This window comes from Grampus griseus (genome assembly GCF_964374135.1).
Source record: "Grampus griseus genome assembly, chromosome: 1".
NCBI lineage: Eukaryota > Metazoa > Chordata > Mammalia > Artiodactyla > Delphinidae > Grampus > Grampus griseus.
Window position 1 is genome coordinate 5,447,193 of NC_139017.1, and position 13,537 is coordinate 5,460,729.

A 13,537-nucleotide genomic window follows, 5' to 3' on the forward strand; every position below is an offset into this window, starting at 1 on the left:
ATACTGAAGTCCAAGACAGTGAAATAAGATAAGAAAATAAATGAAAGCCAGATATAAACACAAAGAAATATTTTCTTTTTATTTAAAAATATGCTATTTTATGACTCCTGAGAATTTTGGGAGATAGTGTTACTTTTATTAGGATGCCTCATCAACAAGGCATTATCATCTTTCAGATTGAGGGGACGATTCCTATATCTGTTTCCCGCTGTCCTCGTGTTTTCTAGCACAGCACCAATAACACTGAATGACCACTGTTAGACTGGTTACCCACAGCACACAGCTTAACCATCATATAGGTCCTACCAACCCAGTACCTCATGTATGGTTTGTACTTAAAAAGTACTTGTTAGAATGAGCTGGATTCTAGTTATTCATGATCTAGAGGAAAGAGTAGAAACCAGTAATTCAACAAGCACACTAATAAAATAACAAAAATGCAAAATTTAAATTTTATATTAGAGCTATATCAACTCGAAGAGACGAGGAAGTGAAAAATATGGTTTTATTTTAATAAATAGAGACATATGTGGCAGTACTTACCCAAACACAATGGTGGTGTAGTCCACACTCCCTCTAAACAATAGGACTCCTTAGACCCTTGTAGGAAATGGTGCTCGAAACATCTGTATTCCACTGAGGAACCATTTTCATAGGTCCTGACTGTTGAACTCTTAATAACTCCATTTTTAATAAATGGGGGAGATGCACATGTTCTTTTAGATTCTGCAAATATAATAAAGTCTGCAATGAATTGCTACAATAGGCAGCCAGTGTTTTTATAATCTCTACAGAAATAAAACAATATATTTCATGTAAAAGCATTTTTAAGACATCTCTCAAGTAATTTTTAAATATCAAAAGCATTTCTGCAATAACTTCATACATAAAATTTATGATTGCCATTAGAATATCATAATATTAAATACATGTTTAAAACTAGCAAAGTATTAATTATTGGGATTTTACTTTTCCCCTTTCTGTTTGCCAAAAGTGAAAGCATATAAGATCCGTCTTGAGGCCATGCTTTCTGTATGCATTCTCTTCCTGTTTCTTTATTAAAAGTGACAGTCCCATGCCCAAGGAGTACACAAAGTCTCTCACTCTACCTTAAGCCCTCTTCTGAGACAATGCTCCCCTGCAAACCCTGAGGAGAGCAATGCTTTACAGGGTTGTTGATTGCTCACAAGAGGGTGATCCATCCTCTGAAAGTCTGGTGATATGTACAAAATCTCATGATTTCTCTCTTTATAAAACTGACTTACAGAATAAAAAGATGTCAGCATAGATCCTATTTAAGGGTATGTGCTGATTGGAAATTGATCAGGTTATTCCCAATTTTATAGATTAGATGATGAGGGTGGTGGATTGCTTAGGGTCTTATCCTTTGAACTCATACTGATCACCTGTGATACTGGTCACCCAAGAAATTGTCAGGAAGCACTACTGTTTTACCTTTTCTAATACATGAAGGATATTTCACTTCACCTCTGTTGCACTGCACCGATAATTCAGAGGGTGCAGTTGATGGAGACAAGTCATACCCCTGTTTACATACAAAATCTATTAAATCTCCATGTAGGATCTTTCCTTCATAATTCCATTTCATCTCTAGGTTATTTCTGCTCATGTCATCCATGTTAACTGTACACGGCTCTGTAAAACAAAGGGTCTTTTCAATTCTTTACTCATCTCACAAGTATGAAAGTGATATATTTTTACAAAAAAAATTATGACAGGCATCAAAAGCAGTATTTTATATTTACCATTTATCATTATTAAAGCTCTTCACACATATACATGATAAAGGATACACTTTATTGCTGTCAAATGAATTTATATATTTTGTATTATCTTCAATATATCATAAATTAAAACCACTTAATTTGAAACATTAAAAATATTGTTTAAGGCAACAACCACTTAGGTTCATCCTGATTTCCTTCCTATAAAATAAAATCTTCAAATAGAAAATGTATTAACTGTGTAATATTTGTGGGACACTTACCACTTGATATTCGTCGGTGAATAAAACAAAGATCCCTGCCCTCATGGAGATTACCTTCTAACTGGGAGACACACACACACAATCAACAATAAATGTAATAAATATATGGATCTTATAATTTGGGGCCATCCTTAAACTACATATAATAAGTGCGATAGGAAAATTAATAGTGGAGGCGTGGGGGAAGGGGGGCTGTGCTTCTAGGTAAGGTGGTTGGGACAGGCTTAAATAAGTAATCTTTGAACAGACTTGCAGAAGGCTAAGGAGTGAACCAAGTCATTTCCTCTCATTGTTGTGGCCTCTCCCGTTGCGGAGTACAGGCTCCGGACGTGCAGGCTCAGCGGTCATGGCTCACGGGCCCAGCCGCTCCGCGGCATGTGGGATCTTCCCGGGCCAGGGCACGAACCCATGTCCCCTGCATCGGCAGGCGGACTCTCAACCACTGCGCCACCAGGGAAGCCCCTGAACCAAGTCATTTTTTGAGGGAAGGGCATTCCAGGCACAGGGAACTACCTTGAGGTGAGAGCACACCTGGCTTACTTGGGGAGGAGTAATGAGACTAGACTGGCTGAAGTAGGATAAGGGCAGGGAAGACCAGCAGGGGGGAGGTTGAGAAGTTCATAACATCTGGAATAATTCACAGATGGGAATTATAGCACCATCTTTCCCATTCGTAGTGAGAGTATTTTCAGTCCCACAGGACAAGTAAGATGTACAAAGCTCTCTCCTCTTGCCCTGATGACAATAAATGATCTTCACTCAGTATTTGCTTTAGGCTGTGGGCACCAAGCCTAAATGTCATGAGGCAATTGCTCCAGACAGAAAATGATAGGTTTCCTTAAACCTTATTGTTCCCTATGGGATTGTTCCATTACTAGCTTTTCCTTTACAATTTCGGTCCAGTCTCTATCCTCAGAGATGACTGTACTTCCATTCAATGCAATATCAATCACATCATCAAAAGCTTAACATCAAAATCATTTATGAAAATATGAGAGCAATAGAAAAACTACAGGTGAAGATATATCTGAATGTGAATGTGAACAGCAAACTAAGAATGACTTGAAGGAGAGAAACCACAAAGGAGATGCTGAAAGAGCTGACTTAAAACTTAAATTTATGTATATTAAAAACACTATAAATAAAAGGAAGAGGAAAACAAAAAATAGCTGCAATATACATAACTGTCAAATGGATAATTAATTTATATAGATAAAGCTCTTATGGGTATGGAAAAATCGCTAAACTATGAACAATCAGTTCATTGAAAAACCACCTATGGCCATTAGAAATTGAAAAATGTCAACTGTTTAATACCCAAATAAATCCAATTAAAGTAAGTTTAATTGCTTAATTAACAATATGTAAAGATTAAGATATTCAAGTTCACAAAGATTAAGAAACTACTTCATTAATTCACTGATGCTAGGATCATAAATCAGAATAAACTTTATGAAGGGCAGTTTGGAAATTATCAGAAATTTAATTAAAATTCCAGATCTCTTTGATCCAGAAATTCCTCTTCAGATAATCTGAAAACAAAAACAAAACATGTGAAATAAATAGAATTAATTTTATTTTATTAAAAAATAAAGATTATTTACATGTACAAATATTTAGTACAAGATGTACTGTGTGGAATATAAAAATGTTGAAAACACACTAAATGTCCATCAAAAAATAATTAAATTATGGCATATCTGCATTAAGGAAAACTGTATAGCCATTAAAATATAATGTAGAAATATAGCAAACCATGTTCATAATATAGTTTAAGTGAAAGAAACAAGATTCATAGCCTCTTCATGATATCATAAAGTTTTGTGAATATGTATGTTGGAAGCTGGTGTAGAAAAAGGTGTAAAAGACCATTATCTAAGTCACTGACGTTTCCGGCAAGGTTACTGATATTTTCTGTTTTCTTCTAGTTTATTCTGTATGTTTATTAATTTTCTTGTAGATAACAATGATTTGCTTTTGTAGTTTAAAGGGCTAATATTTTTAACTAAACGTCTTTTTTAACTTATAGGGAGTTTATCATGCAATTTTCTATTTGTAGAAGTCACAATGTAAGAAGTTCTTTGCAACTGTAGTGACCAGGTACGTTACTTTTAAATGTAACTCTGACTAGCAAAGTTAAAAAATGAGGCAAATCTATAGGCTTGAAATGAGAGGTGAATATTGTTTTCCCAAAGTAATTTCAATTTAGGTAATTATTTAGATAGCTGCCTCAGTTTTCTACTTGAAAACATTAACATTAATTAATCCATGCCTTAATCCAAAATATAGAGTAACTACAAACATTTTTATCTGCTCAACAAGATAAAACAAAAGTGAGGAAGCAGTGGCAAAGAAAGCTATAAACGACATGCTCTTTCAAGGAAAGAATTGGATTGATTATTCTTCTGTCCAAATGACATTCTGAGGACAATAAGAGAGACAACGAGGAATATAAACAACCAGGGGAAATTCCAGTTAGGAGAAAGACAACACAAATGTAATCAGACACACAAATGTGATTATGTTTAATGCCACTGAAGTGGACACTTAAACATGGTTAAAATGGTAAAGTTTTGTTGTTCTTATGTTACCACATTAAAAAAAAAAAAAATGCAGTGGGGTAAGAACGAGTATAGCCTAAACCCTAAGATACTAGGGATGTTTTCTGCTGACAGAAACGATAAGGTAAAACACTTGAAGAATGAAAGATATATACAAAATTCTCTTTTCCATGCTATAAAACATTATATGAAAATCATGTAAGAATACAAACATAAGGGTAAAACAAATTCAATGTGTCCTGCTATAAGCAGAATAAGTTCCAGGGACCTAATGTACAAAACAATATATAAAAAAATAAATAAGATAAAAGTAAAAAATTTTAAAAAAACCACCCCAATGTTGTGCACTTAAAAGTTGCTAAGAGTGGATCTTGAATGCTCTCATCATAACAACAACGCCCAAAATTACATGAGGTGAAGGATAAATAAACTAACCTTATTGTGGTAATAATTTCACAATGTATTTGTGTATCAAATCATCACATTATACACCTTAAACATACACAAGGTTATATGTCAATTGTATCTCAATAAGGCTGGGAAAAATTTTTTTAATTCAATGTGTTCTCTATCTTACCTAAGCAAACAGGTGGGGATGACCATTTTCCTTGTTCACAATGAGATATTTTTGCTCCTCTCAATAAGTAATATTCATTGCATCTATATTCCACTGAGGATCCTGTTGGGTAGCTTGCTAATAATCCACCAATAACAGCTCCATTTATTACATCAGGTGGAGAATTACAATTCTCAGTATTTCCTAAGAAAAGAAGTTATTTTTAAATTAATACAAACATAACAACATAATGATATAATACAGCTGCGCATACAATAGTACTTTAATATTTCACTATGTAATTTAGGACAATTGATCTCTCAGTGTACCAGAATCAGAGAAACTTTATTCAGCTAAGTATTGTTAAAATTTACTAAGCCAAACTAAAGAGCAAATGTTTTGCTGAAGGACAAGTATGCAGCGGATTTTTCACTTTTCTTACTTCTGAAGGACTCTTGCTATAGATACTCTTAAAATGTACAGAAAGGTAAACAGTGTTCTTTAACCTAACGATTATGGTCCATTTAAAAACTGACCTTTGTTATTATCCATTTTTATTTTTTCCTTCTCATCTCTCTTCATCTCAGATCTCAATCAGCCCATGGATGAAAATTTCCATTTTTCTCTCTGTCTTCAGAGTCTTTCTCCTACTCGGCTAATTTCTCTAGCATCTTTAATAGCTTTTCTCTTACACAACAGATATCCTCAGTAAACATGTCTGTGGTCTCTCTAGGACCTGATCAAGAAATGAGGAGAGGGCTTCCCTGGTGGCGCAGTGGTTGAGAGTCCCCCTGCCGATGCAGGGGACACGGGTTCGTGCCCCAGTCCGGGAAGATCCCACATGCCGCGGAGCGGCTGGGCCCATGAGCCATGGCCGCTGAGCCTGCGCTCCGCAACGGGAGAGGCCACAACACTGAGAGGCCCGCGTACCGCAAAAAAAAAAAAAAAGAAAAAAAAGAAATGAGAAGGATGGCAGGATGGGTAGCACCAAGGAGTGGTACCCTGGTTGTGCCCTTCAGTGAGATAAAAGAGCAGGTATATGGCTCAGAGGGTGGAGGGCTCAGAATGGCCAGATGCAAAAGTACTATCATCAAGATGTTAAAAACTTGTTTGTTTCCCAATTCTTTATATCCAGTTAAATTCTACAGAGAGCTCCATATGCTCAGGAAAAATAGCAGAGTAAGTGCTCTATCTGTGTGTTTCAAACTCTTCTAAGCAATGGACCGTTGCTGTAAGTGTGTGAATTAAACAAAGGAAAATGTTACACACTAGGCTTAGCTCTGGATGTGAAACGCAGCACACATACCAACACACTCAGGGGGAAGGGTCCATTTTCCACGTTTACAAGTTATCTCTTCTGGTCCCCGGAGGTGATACCCTCTTTCACACACGTATGTCACTTTATCCCCATTATAATAGACCTTGGAGGATAGGTTTGCTGCAGCATTCTCAACCAAGGGCGGGTCCTCACAGCCCATCCTCTGCTTTTCTTCTGAAAAGGGAAAATTGAAACAGAAGAGACCATTTAGCTCCACATGCACGCAGGTTGCATTTTAGGGAAAGCTCATTTGAGGTGCTGCTAACCAATGCATTTGGGAGGTTCTGTCCATTTTCCATTTTCACAGCGTATCTCTTCTGATCCCTGCCTCTCAAAGTTAAGTCCACACTCTATACGCACTGTTTCTCCGTGACGATAAGTGGTGGAGTACCTTTGGATTCTGGAGGTCAGAGGCACAGGGGGAGGAGGACATCGATTTCTTCTTCCTTTTATGGAGAAACATCAGTATATTTAGTCATATAATTACCAAAAAATAATAGTTAAGATTTCATAAGCACATTCATTGTGCCAAGGACCCTAAGAAGTATGGCAGACAGACTGGGGCCACCCCCTGGATCCCCACATCCTGAGGCTGACTTCCTTGAGTCATGCCCCTCCCCAAGAACAGGAACTGGGACTTGCTTCTAAGCAATGAACACAGCCAAGATGATGGGATGCATGTGACCTGTTTAAACACAGCCACAAGGATGGATGCGATGACCATGCACACATACTCTCGCAGCACAGTATGGTAAGGCCGTTCTTGCCGAGCTCTTTCGCAGCTGATCTGGAAGAGAAGCAAGCTGCTTCATCGCGAGCTTCCGAATGGGGTGGGTCAGAGGGCAGGGGGCACAGGGCTGCCTGCAGGGGCATCCAGGAGGAGACTGAAGCCCTCTGCTCCGCAGCCTGCCAAGCTCCAAATGCTGCCACAAACCACAGTGAACTTGAAAGCAGGTTCTTCCCGAGCCCAGCCCCAGATGACACCGCAGTCCCACCTGACACCTTGACTGCAGCTTTGTTAGACACGGACACAGAGCCAGGTCAGCTCCACCCAGAATTCTGACCCACAGAAACTGTGAGACACAGGTGTGTGGTTTCAAGCTGTTAAGTTCGTGCCAATAGAAAACTAAAAGAGCCAGCACATTACATTCATTATCTCCTTTAATCTTAAAATAACTTTAAGTGGGGACTATTACATCTCCCATATTACAGACAAAGAAACTAAAACTTATAAAGTAAGTAAATTATTAGTAAGTGGTGGATCTGCTCCTAAACCCGTGTCTATCTGAATTAAAATCTCCTGCTCTTAACTATTCTAAAATACTGACTATATTAATTTCCCATGGCTGCCGTGACCAATTACCACAATGGAGAGGCTTAAAAAATAGCACACCTTTATTCTCTTACATTTCTGGAAGCCAAAGTCCAGAATCGGTTTCACTGGGCTGAAATCAAGGTATCAGGAGAGCTGTGTTCCTTCTGGAGCCTTTAGGAGACAAGCAGCTTCTTTGCCTCTGCAAGCTTCTGGGGGCTGCGTGCCCTCCTTGGCTTATGACCCCTTCCTTTTTCACTCCAACCTTTGCTTCCATCGTCACATCTCATACTTGATCTTCTGTAGTCAAATCTCCCTCTGCCTCCCTCTTATATAATTATGATGCTTATGATTACATTTGGGGCCCACATGGATAATCCCAGATATTATTCCTCTCTCCAGATCCTTAATTTCATCACATCTGCAAAGTCCCTTTTGCCCTATAGGGTAACATTCACTGGTTCCAGGGACTTGAATATGAATATTTTCTTTTGGGAGGGAGGGAGGCATTACTCAGACGACTACACTGCCCATCCTACATCTAAGGACTGTTTGCTAGAAAACGATAGCAGGAATGTTGGCACCTGACTTAATTTGGTGGGAGTGGGGCGAACAGGTGATAAGTAGGTAGGGGTCTGCCATTTCATTTTGAAATAATATGCTACAGGTAATTTGCTAACAATCTTCCTCTCTGCTGTTAGAGCAAGGCTGTTGGGCACCACTGGAAAGTTTTAAAAAGAATATTTCTAACAAAAAAAATTAAAGTCATTGTTTAGAGAATTTAGAGGATGAGCATTTAGAGAATGATGGCAGCATTTAGAGAATGATGGCAGTTCTGGGAAACCCCACTGCATAACCCTGGTGACCCCTCTTTCGTTCCTCTCAGCAACTGTTTCAAATCTTCACTACTCTCTTCCAAGTTTTCCTTTCCTGTCTTTCTCCTGCCTGTTAATAATGACACTATTTCCTACATTACAGAGACAATAGAGGCTATCAAGCCCTTTACCTCTCCCCATCCTTCCCAATCCTCCAAGTCCTATTTATCTTTTAAGGCCCAGTTCAGACATTATCCATCACCTCTGTAAACACTGTCCCACACCATATCAATCAGAACCTTCAGTGTTTGTTCAAACACCTTATGCCTGACTTTATTACACCAGTTGTCACATTGTACCAATGATTTGTATCTGTTTCCTCTGCTAGACCAGGACCTCCTTCATATAACACTGCAGGTGTGATTATATGACTATTGAATTGATGTCTCTTAACAGATAATCATACCACCTGCTTGAACACAGCCAGTGATATAAATGGAACCACAGACGTCCCATTTGACAGTGGCTCTTACTGGATGACCTCAGTTTTCATTTTCAATCTGGGTAACATTCTGCTGCTTTTCCTGCTCTTTACCCCACTGTTCTGAAGACTGTATTTTCACATCAGGGAATATGTGGCTAAGTAATAAGAAAGTACCTCCACAAAGCTGCCAACTTGGGACAACTGGATCTAGTTAATTCCCAACAACAACAATTATTCATTATAATGAGAGATTTACAATTTATAATAGATTTTTAAAAATATATTTAAAAGATATATCCACTCTACAAACTAATGTAAAAATTAAGATTTCTTCAGATTAAATGTATTAAAGACTGTTGAAAATAGCACTGATTTAAAAGACAATATTTATTTAAAAAAATAGCACTCTGGAGAAGAATTAGATATCATCAGAGACTTTTTTCCATAGAAATTAAAGAAATTAAAGCTGATTCAGACATGATATTTTATTTGTGTGAGTATGAAATTTTAAAAATTACCTTCACAGACAGGAGATTCTGGGTACCAACCAAAGTTATAGCACTGAATTAAATCAGATCCACTTAGATAATAATTTTTATGACAGAAAAACTGAACTACGTCTCCTTCTTCATAGGTTTGCTTCACAGGATGAAAATAACCATTTTCTATTGATCTTAAAGAAGAACATATTAATTCTAAAAATGAAAGAACAAATAAAAAACAAAGAAGTGTTATTTTTCCTGCTAGAACAAAATTCACCCACTACTTACCTGCCATATCTGAATTAGAAATCAGCAACTTTGCCAAATTTTGTTATTCCTAGTAAAAGCTTGCCAATTTATATATTTATTGAATATCATTAAACTTATTTTAATTTAAGTATCTGAGCTAAAAGGATTTTTCCCTCTTTGAGAGCTTGAAATGATGAAAGCCTACTGTCAACATCATTAAAACCAGAAGCAAAAAAATATGAAAAAAGGAACATAATTCGCATAACAACTTGTACCCATTTCTGAGAGGGAGTTTTCAAAGTGAAAGTAGTCGTCTTCAAAGTGAGAACCTACTGGCACATCGTGGGGTGAGGGCCCATCCGTACGGGTGACACTCCACCTCCTCTGTCCTCTTCCCGGAAGCTGTGTGGTACCCAGAGGCACACTCATATCGTATTTTGTCCTTCACTTTGAACATCTTCTGTGTTGTGGAATAATTTCCGTGATGTAATTCAGGGGCCAAACATGTTTCTAAAAAAAAAAGAAATTAAAGTCATTTGTTTTATGAACTCCATCCCTAAACCTAGAATATTAAAAGGAAATCTCAAAAAGTATTTTCTATGAATTTTAACAATATATGACAGAATCAGCTCTTGGCAAAATTGAAAAATAATCAAAGTTTGCCTTTGTCTCTGGATTCCCTTTCTTCATGCACCCTGAATCCTAGCTCTACCTGTCTTCAGTCTTTAAAATTCTACTCTAGTGTATTTGGCCAAAGGTCACAATTCAATAGAAAACTTGTGCAGTAGCGATTTTTTGATGATGTCCCATCTGTGGATTTGTATAATTTAAATAGATAACACCACACTAACTATATATATACATATATATATATACAAATAAGTGGGTTATTTTTAAAATAAATTTATTATTTATTTATTTTTGGCTGCGTTGGGTCTTTGCTGCTGCACGTGGGCTTTCTCTAGTTGTGGTGAGCTGGGGCTACTCTTCGTTGCTGTGCACAGGCTTCTCATTGTGGTGACTTGTCTTGCTGCAGAGCATAGGCTCTAGGAGCGTGGGCTTCAGTAGCTGTGGCATGCGGGCTCAGTAGTTGTGGCTTGCAGGCTCTAGAGCGCAGGCTCAGTAGCTGTGGCGCACAGGCTTAGTTGCTCTGCAGCATGTGGAATCTTCCCGGACCAGGGCTCGAACCCATGTCCCCTGCATTGGCAGGTGGATTCGCAACCACTGCGCCACCAGGGAAGTCCCTGATTGGGTTATTTTTAAGTTTATCTGATATTGGTTTGAGGTATAAAATAATGTGCATTATTTCAAACTCTTCTCTAATGAAGGAAATACTAATTTATGTATGTTGTGACAGAAAGTTTCATTAAGGGTCTTTCCTTTTATTCCACTCCAATTCTTTGTTTACTAGTAAAAAATAGGAACTGCTGGAGTAGGTGTGTGGTAGAGGTTGGGAATCCTTGGATTAAGGAAACACCCAGCATTAGAGGGAAACAATATAATAACTTCCTGCATCGAGAGACATAATAAAATAATTATATTTAAACAAGAATGCCTACCCATATAAGAAAGCATTGAACTCACAAGCTCTTACCTTCAGATTTAGGAGATAATTCTTAAACACATACCATGTTCCTTCCTACAGGTTGGCTGAGAAGACCATCCAACAGGGAGGCATTGAACCACTCCTTCATCCTGCCCTGTTGTGGTTTTGTACCCTGATGCACAATGATAACGCATGTTCTCTTGAATTTTGTAAAATAATTTTGTGTCAAAGACGTAACCGTTCCTCAGGTCAGGCTTAGGGCATTTTTCTGTGGGGAAAAAATATTTCTGTTCTAAATTGATGAAATTAAGCTTGTTCTTTACTAAGCTGTAAAACTAACAATGCAAAAGTTTAATATTATTCTTGGAATTTTAAGGAGAAAGAAAAATGTTCACTCCACAATTCCTTGATTTAATTTAATTTTGGAACTATCCTGCTTGCTCTGCATCAAATTTCTTTAAAAGTTGATTCAATTTGACAATAAAATTCTTGGATGTACTAACTTCAGTTCTCACAGTCATCCCACCCCTACCTCATCTACGTTAGAAAATATATCCAGGGATCTTCTTCTAACTAATTGTCATTAATGGAAAATAGAAAGAATTTCTTTTGGGTTTACTTCCTAATACTTTTGAGGCCACTGCATTTGATAATTTTTAACATGATGTAACTAAAGCACATATACCTACTCTATGCATCCTTAAAGAATCATGCAGACAATTTAATGTGAAAACTGTGTTCATTTATTTTTTAAGCCTCTGATCACCTACCTGCACAGTAAGACTCCATAGTCAGTCCATGTAAACTGTGACTGAGTCACAGACAGGCTACTCAAAACCTTGGAGTTCACAGAGCTAATTTTTACTAAATACTTGGAACTGTGATGTGTTGGACAGTACATTTACCTTAGCATTGTATGGAGTTTAATCATTTTTTAAGCCTCATTAATGGACCCTCATAACAAACCAATTCAGAAAGGCGAAGAGACTTGTCCAAGGTTAATATTAGTTTAAATATATGTTGTACTTGCTGTGTGGCGAGCCCTTTATAAAGATGATCTCATCGAAGCTGTATGATTTGCATTTTATAGGTGAGAAAGTCCAGCTTGGAATGTTTAAGCCACTTTTCAGTGTTGGAGCAGTATTCACAGGCGGCAGTCTGGCCACAGAGGGTGTCTCAATCCTGACACTGCAATGCTAACCCTGCAACATCCTTTTCTGGGTCCTACTTCACTGCTCTCACATCATCTCATCTAAGATGTTTAATTTACTTTTATGCTCTAGTTATGAGTGAGATGTATTTATTACAGTTAATCTGTGGTCCATGTTAATACTAAAAGTGCAATGCTTAAATTGATGCTCCGTCCACAAGTCATGGAGTGGATAATTATCCCAAATAGATATATTCACTGGACATATCGACCACCATAAGCAACATACCCACTTCTTCTGAATGAAACTGACTCAACCAAAGCGCCTTACTCTGCAAAACAGAGCCTGGGGAATGTGTCAATCAAGAGAGGTAACCTGACTCCATGGAAGCCAGCTGATAGTTTGACTCTAGTGTAGCCTCACATGAAATATTGAGATGAGCCGATCAGATTTCCTTTTCACAAATTTGAACTCAAAAAAACACATTTTTCAATGGATATTATGTGAGAAAAAGTTGTCATACAAAGGAGAGTCTTTCAAATGATAAAATACTAGAGTAACAACCCTATATATGCTTCCTAAGGCCAATGTCAAGCATTTTTCGGTCTCCTGCAGAACTCTCTGTAAAAGCCCCTCATTCTTTTTTTTTTTTTAACATCTTTATTGGAGTATAATTGCTTTACAATGGTGTATTACTTTCTGCTTTATAACAAAGTGAATCAGTTATACATATACATATATCCCCAAATCTCTTCCCTCTTGTGTCTCCCTCCCTCCCACCCTCCCTATCCAACCTCTCTAGGTGGTCACAGAGCACGAGTTGATCTCCCTGTGCTATGCGGCTGCTTCCCACTAGCTATCTATTTTACATTTGGTAGTGTATATGTGTCCATGCCACTCTCTCACTTTGTCCCAGCTTACGCTTCCCCCTCCCTGTATCCTCAAGTCCATTCCCTAGTAGGTCTGCGTCTTTATTCCCGTCTTGCCCCTATGTTCTTCATGACCTTTTTTCTTTTTCTTTTAGATTCCATATATATGTGTTAGCATATGTTATT

General features: G+C 37.7%; 1 protein-coding gene across 1 annotated transcript in view; it reads right to left on the minus strand.

Moving 5' to 3' along the window:
- The window catches only part of LOC309838113 (coagulation factor XIII B chain-like), a 39,659-nt gene that overhangs the window by 11,640 nt on the left and 14,482 nt on the right, over positions 1-13,537 (minus strand). Inside the window, exons 3-10 of the mRNA XM_082679102.1 lie at positions 11,414-11,599; positions 10,119-10,295; positions 9,573-9,749; positions 6,710-6,889; positions 6,432-6,617; positions 5,147-5,329; positions 1,456-1,656; positions 544-726 (exon numbers count right to left, since the gene is read on the minus strand). Coding sequence (XP_082535228.1) covers positions 544-726; positions 1,456-1,656; positions 5,147-5,329; positions 6,432-6,617; positions 6,710-6,889; positions 9,573-9,749; positions 10,119-10,295; positions 11,414-11,599 — 1,473 coding nt within the window. The remainder of the gene's footprint in view (positions 1-543; positions 727-1,455; positions 1,657-5,146; positions 5,330-6,431; positions 6,618-6,709; positions 6,890-9,572; positions 9,750-10,118; positions 10,296-11,413; positions 11,600-13,537) is intronic.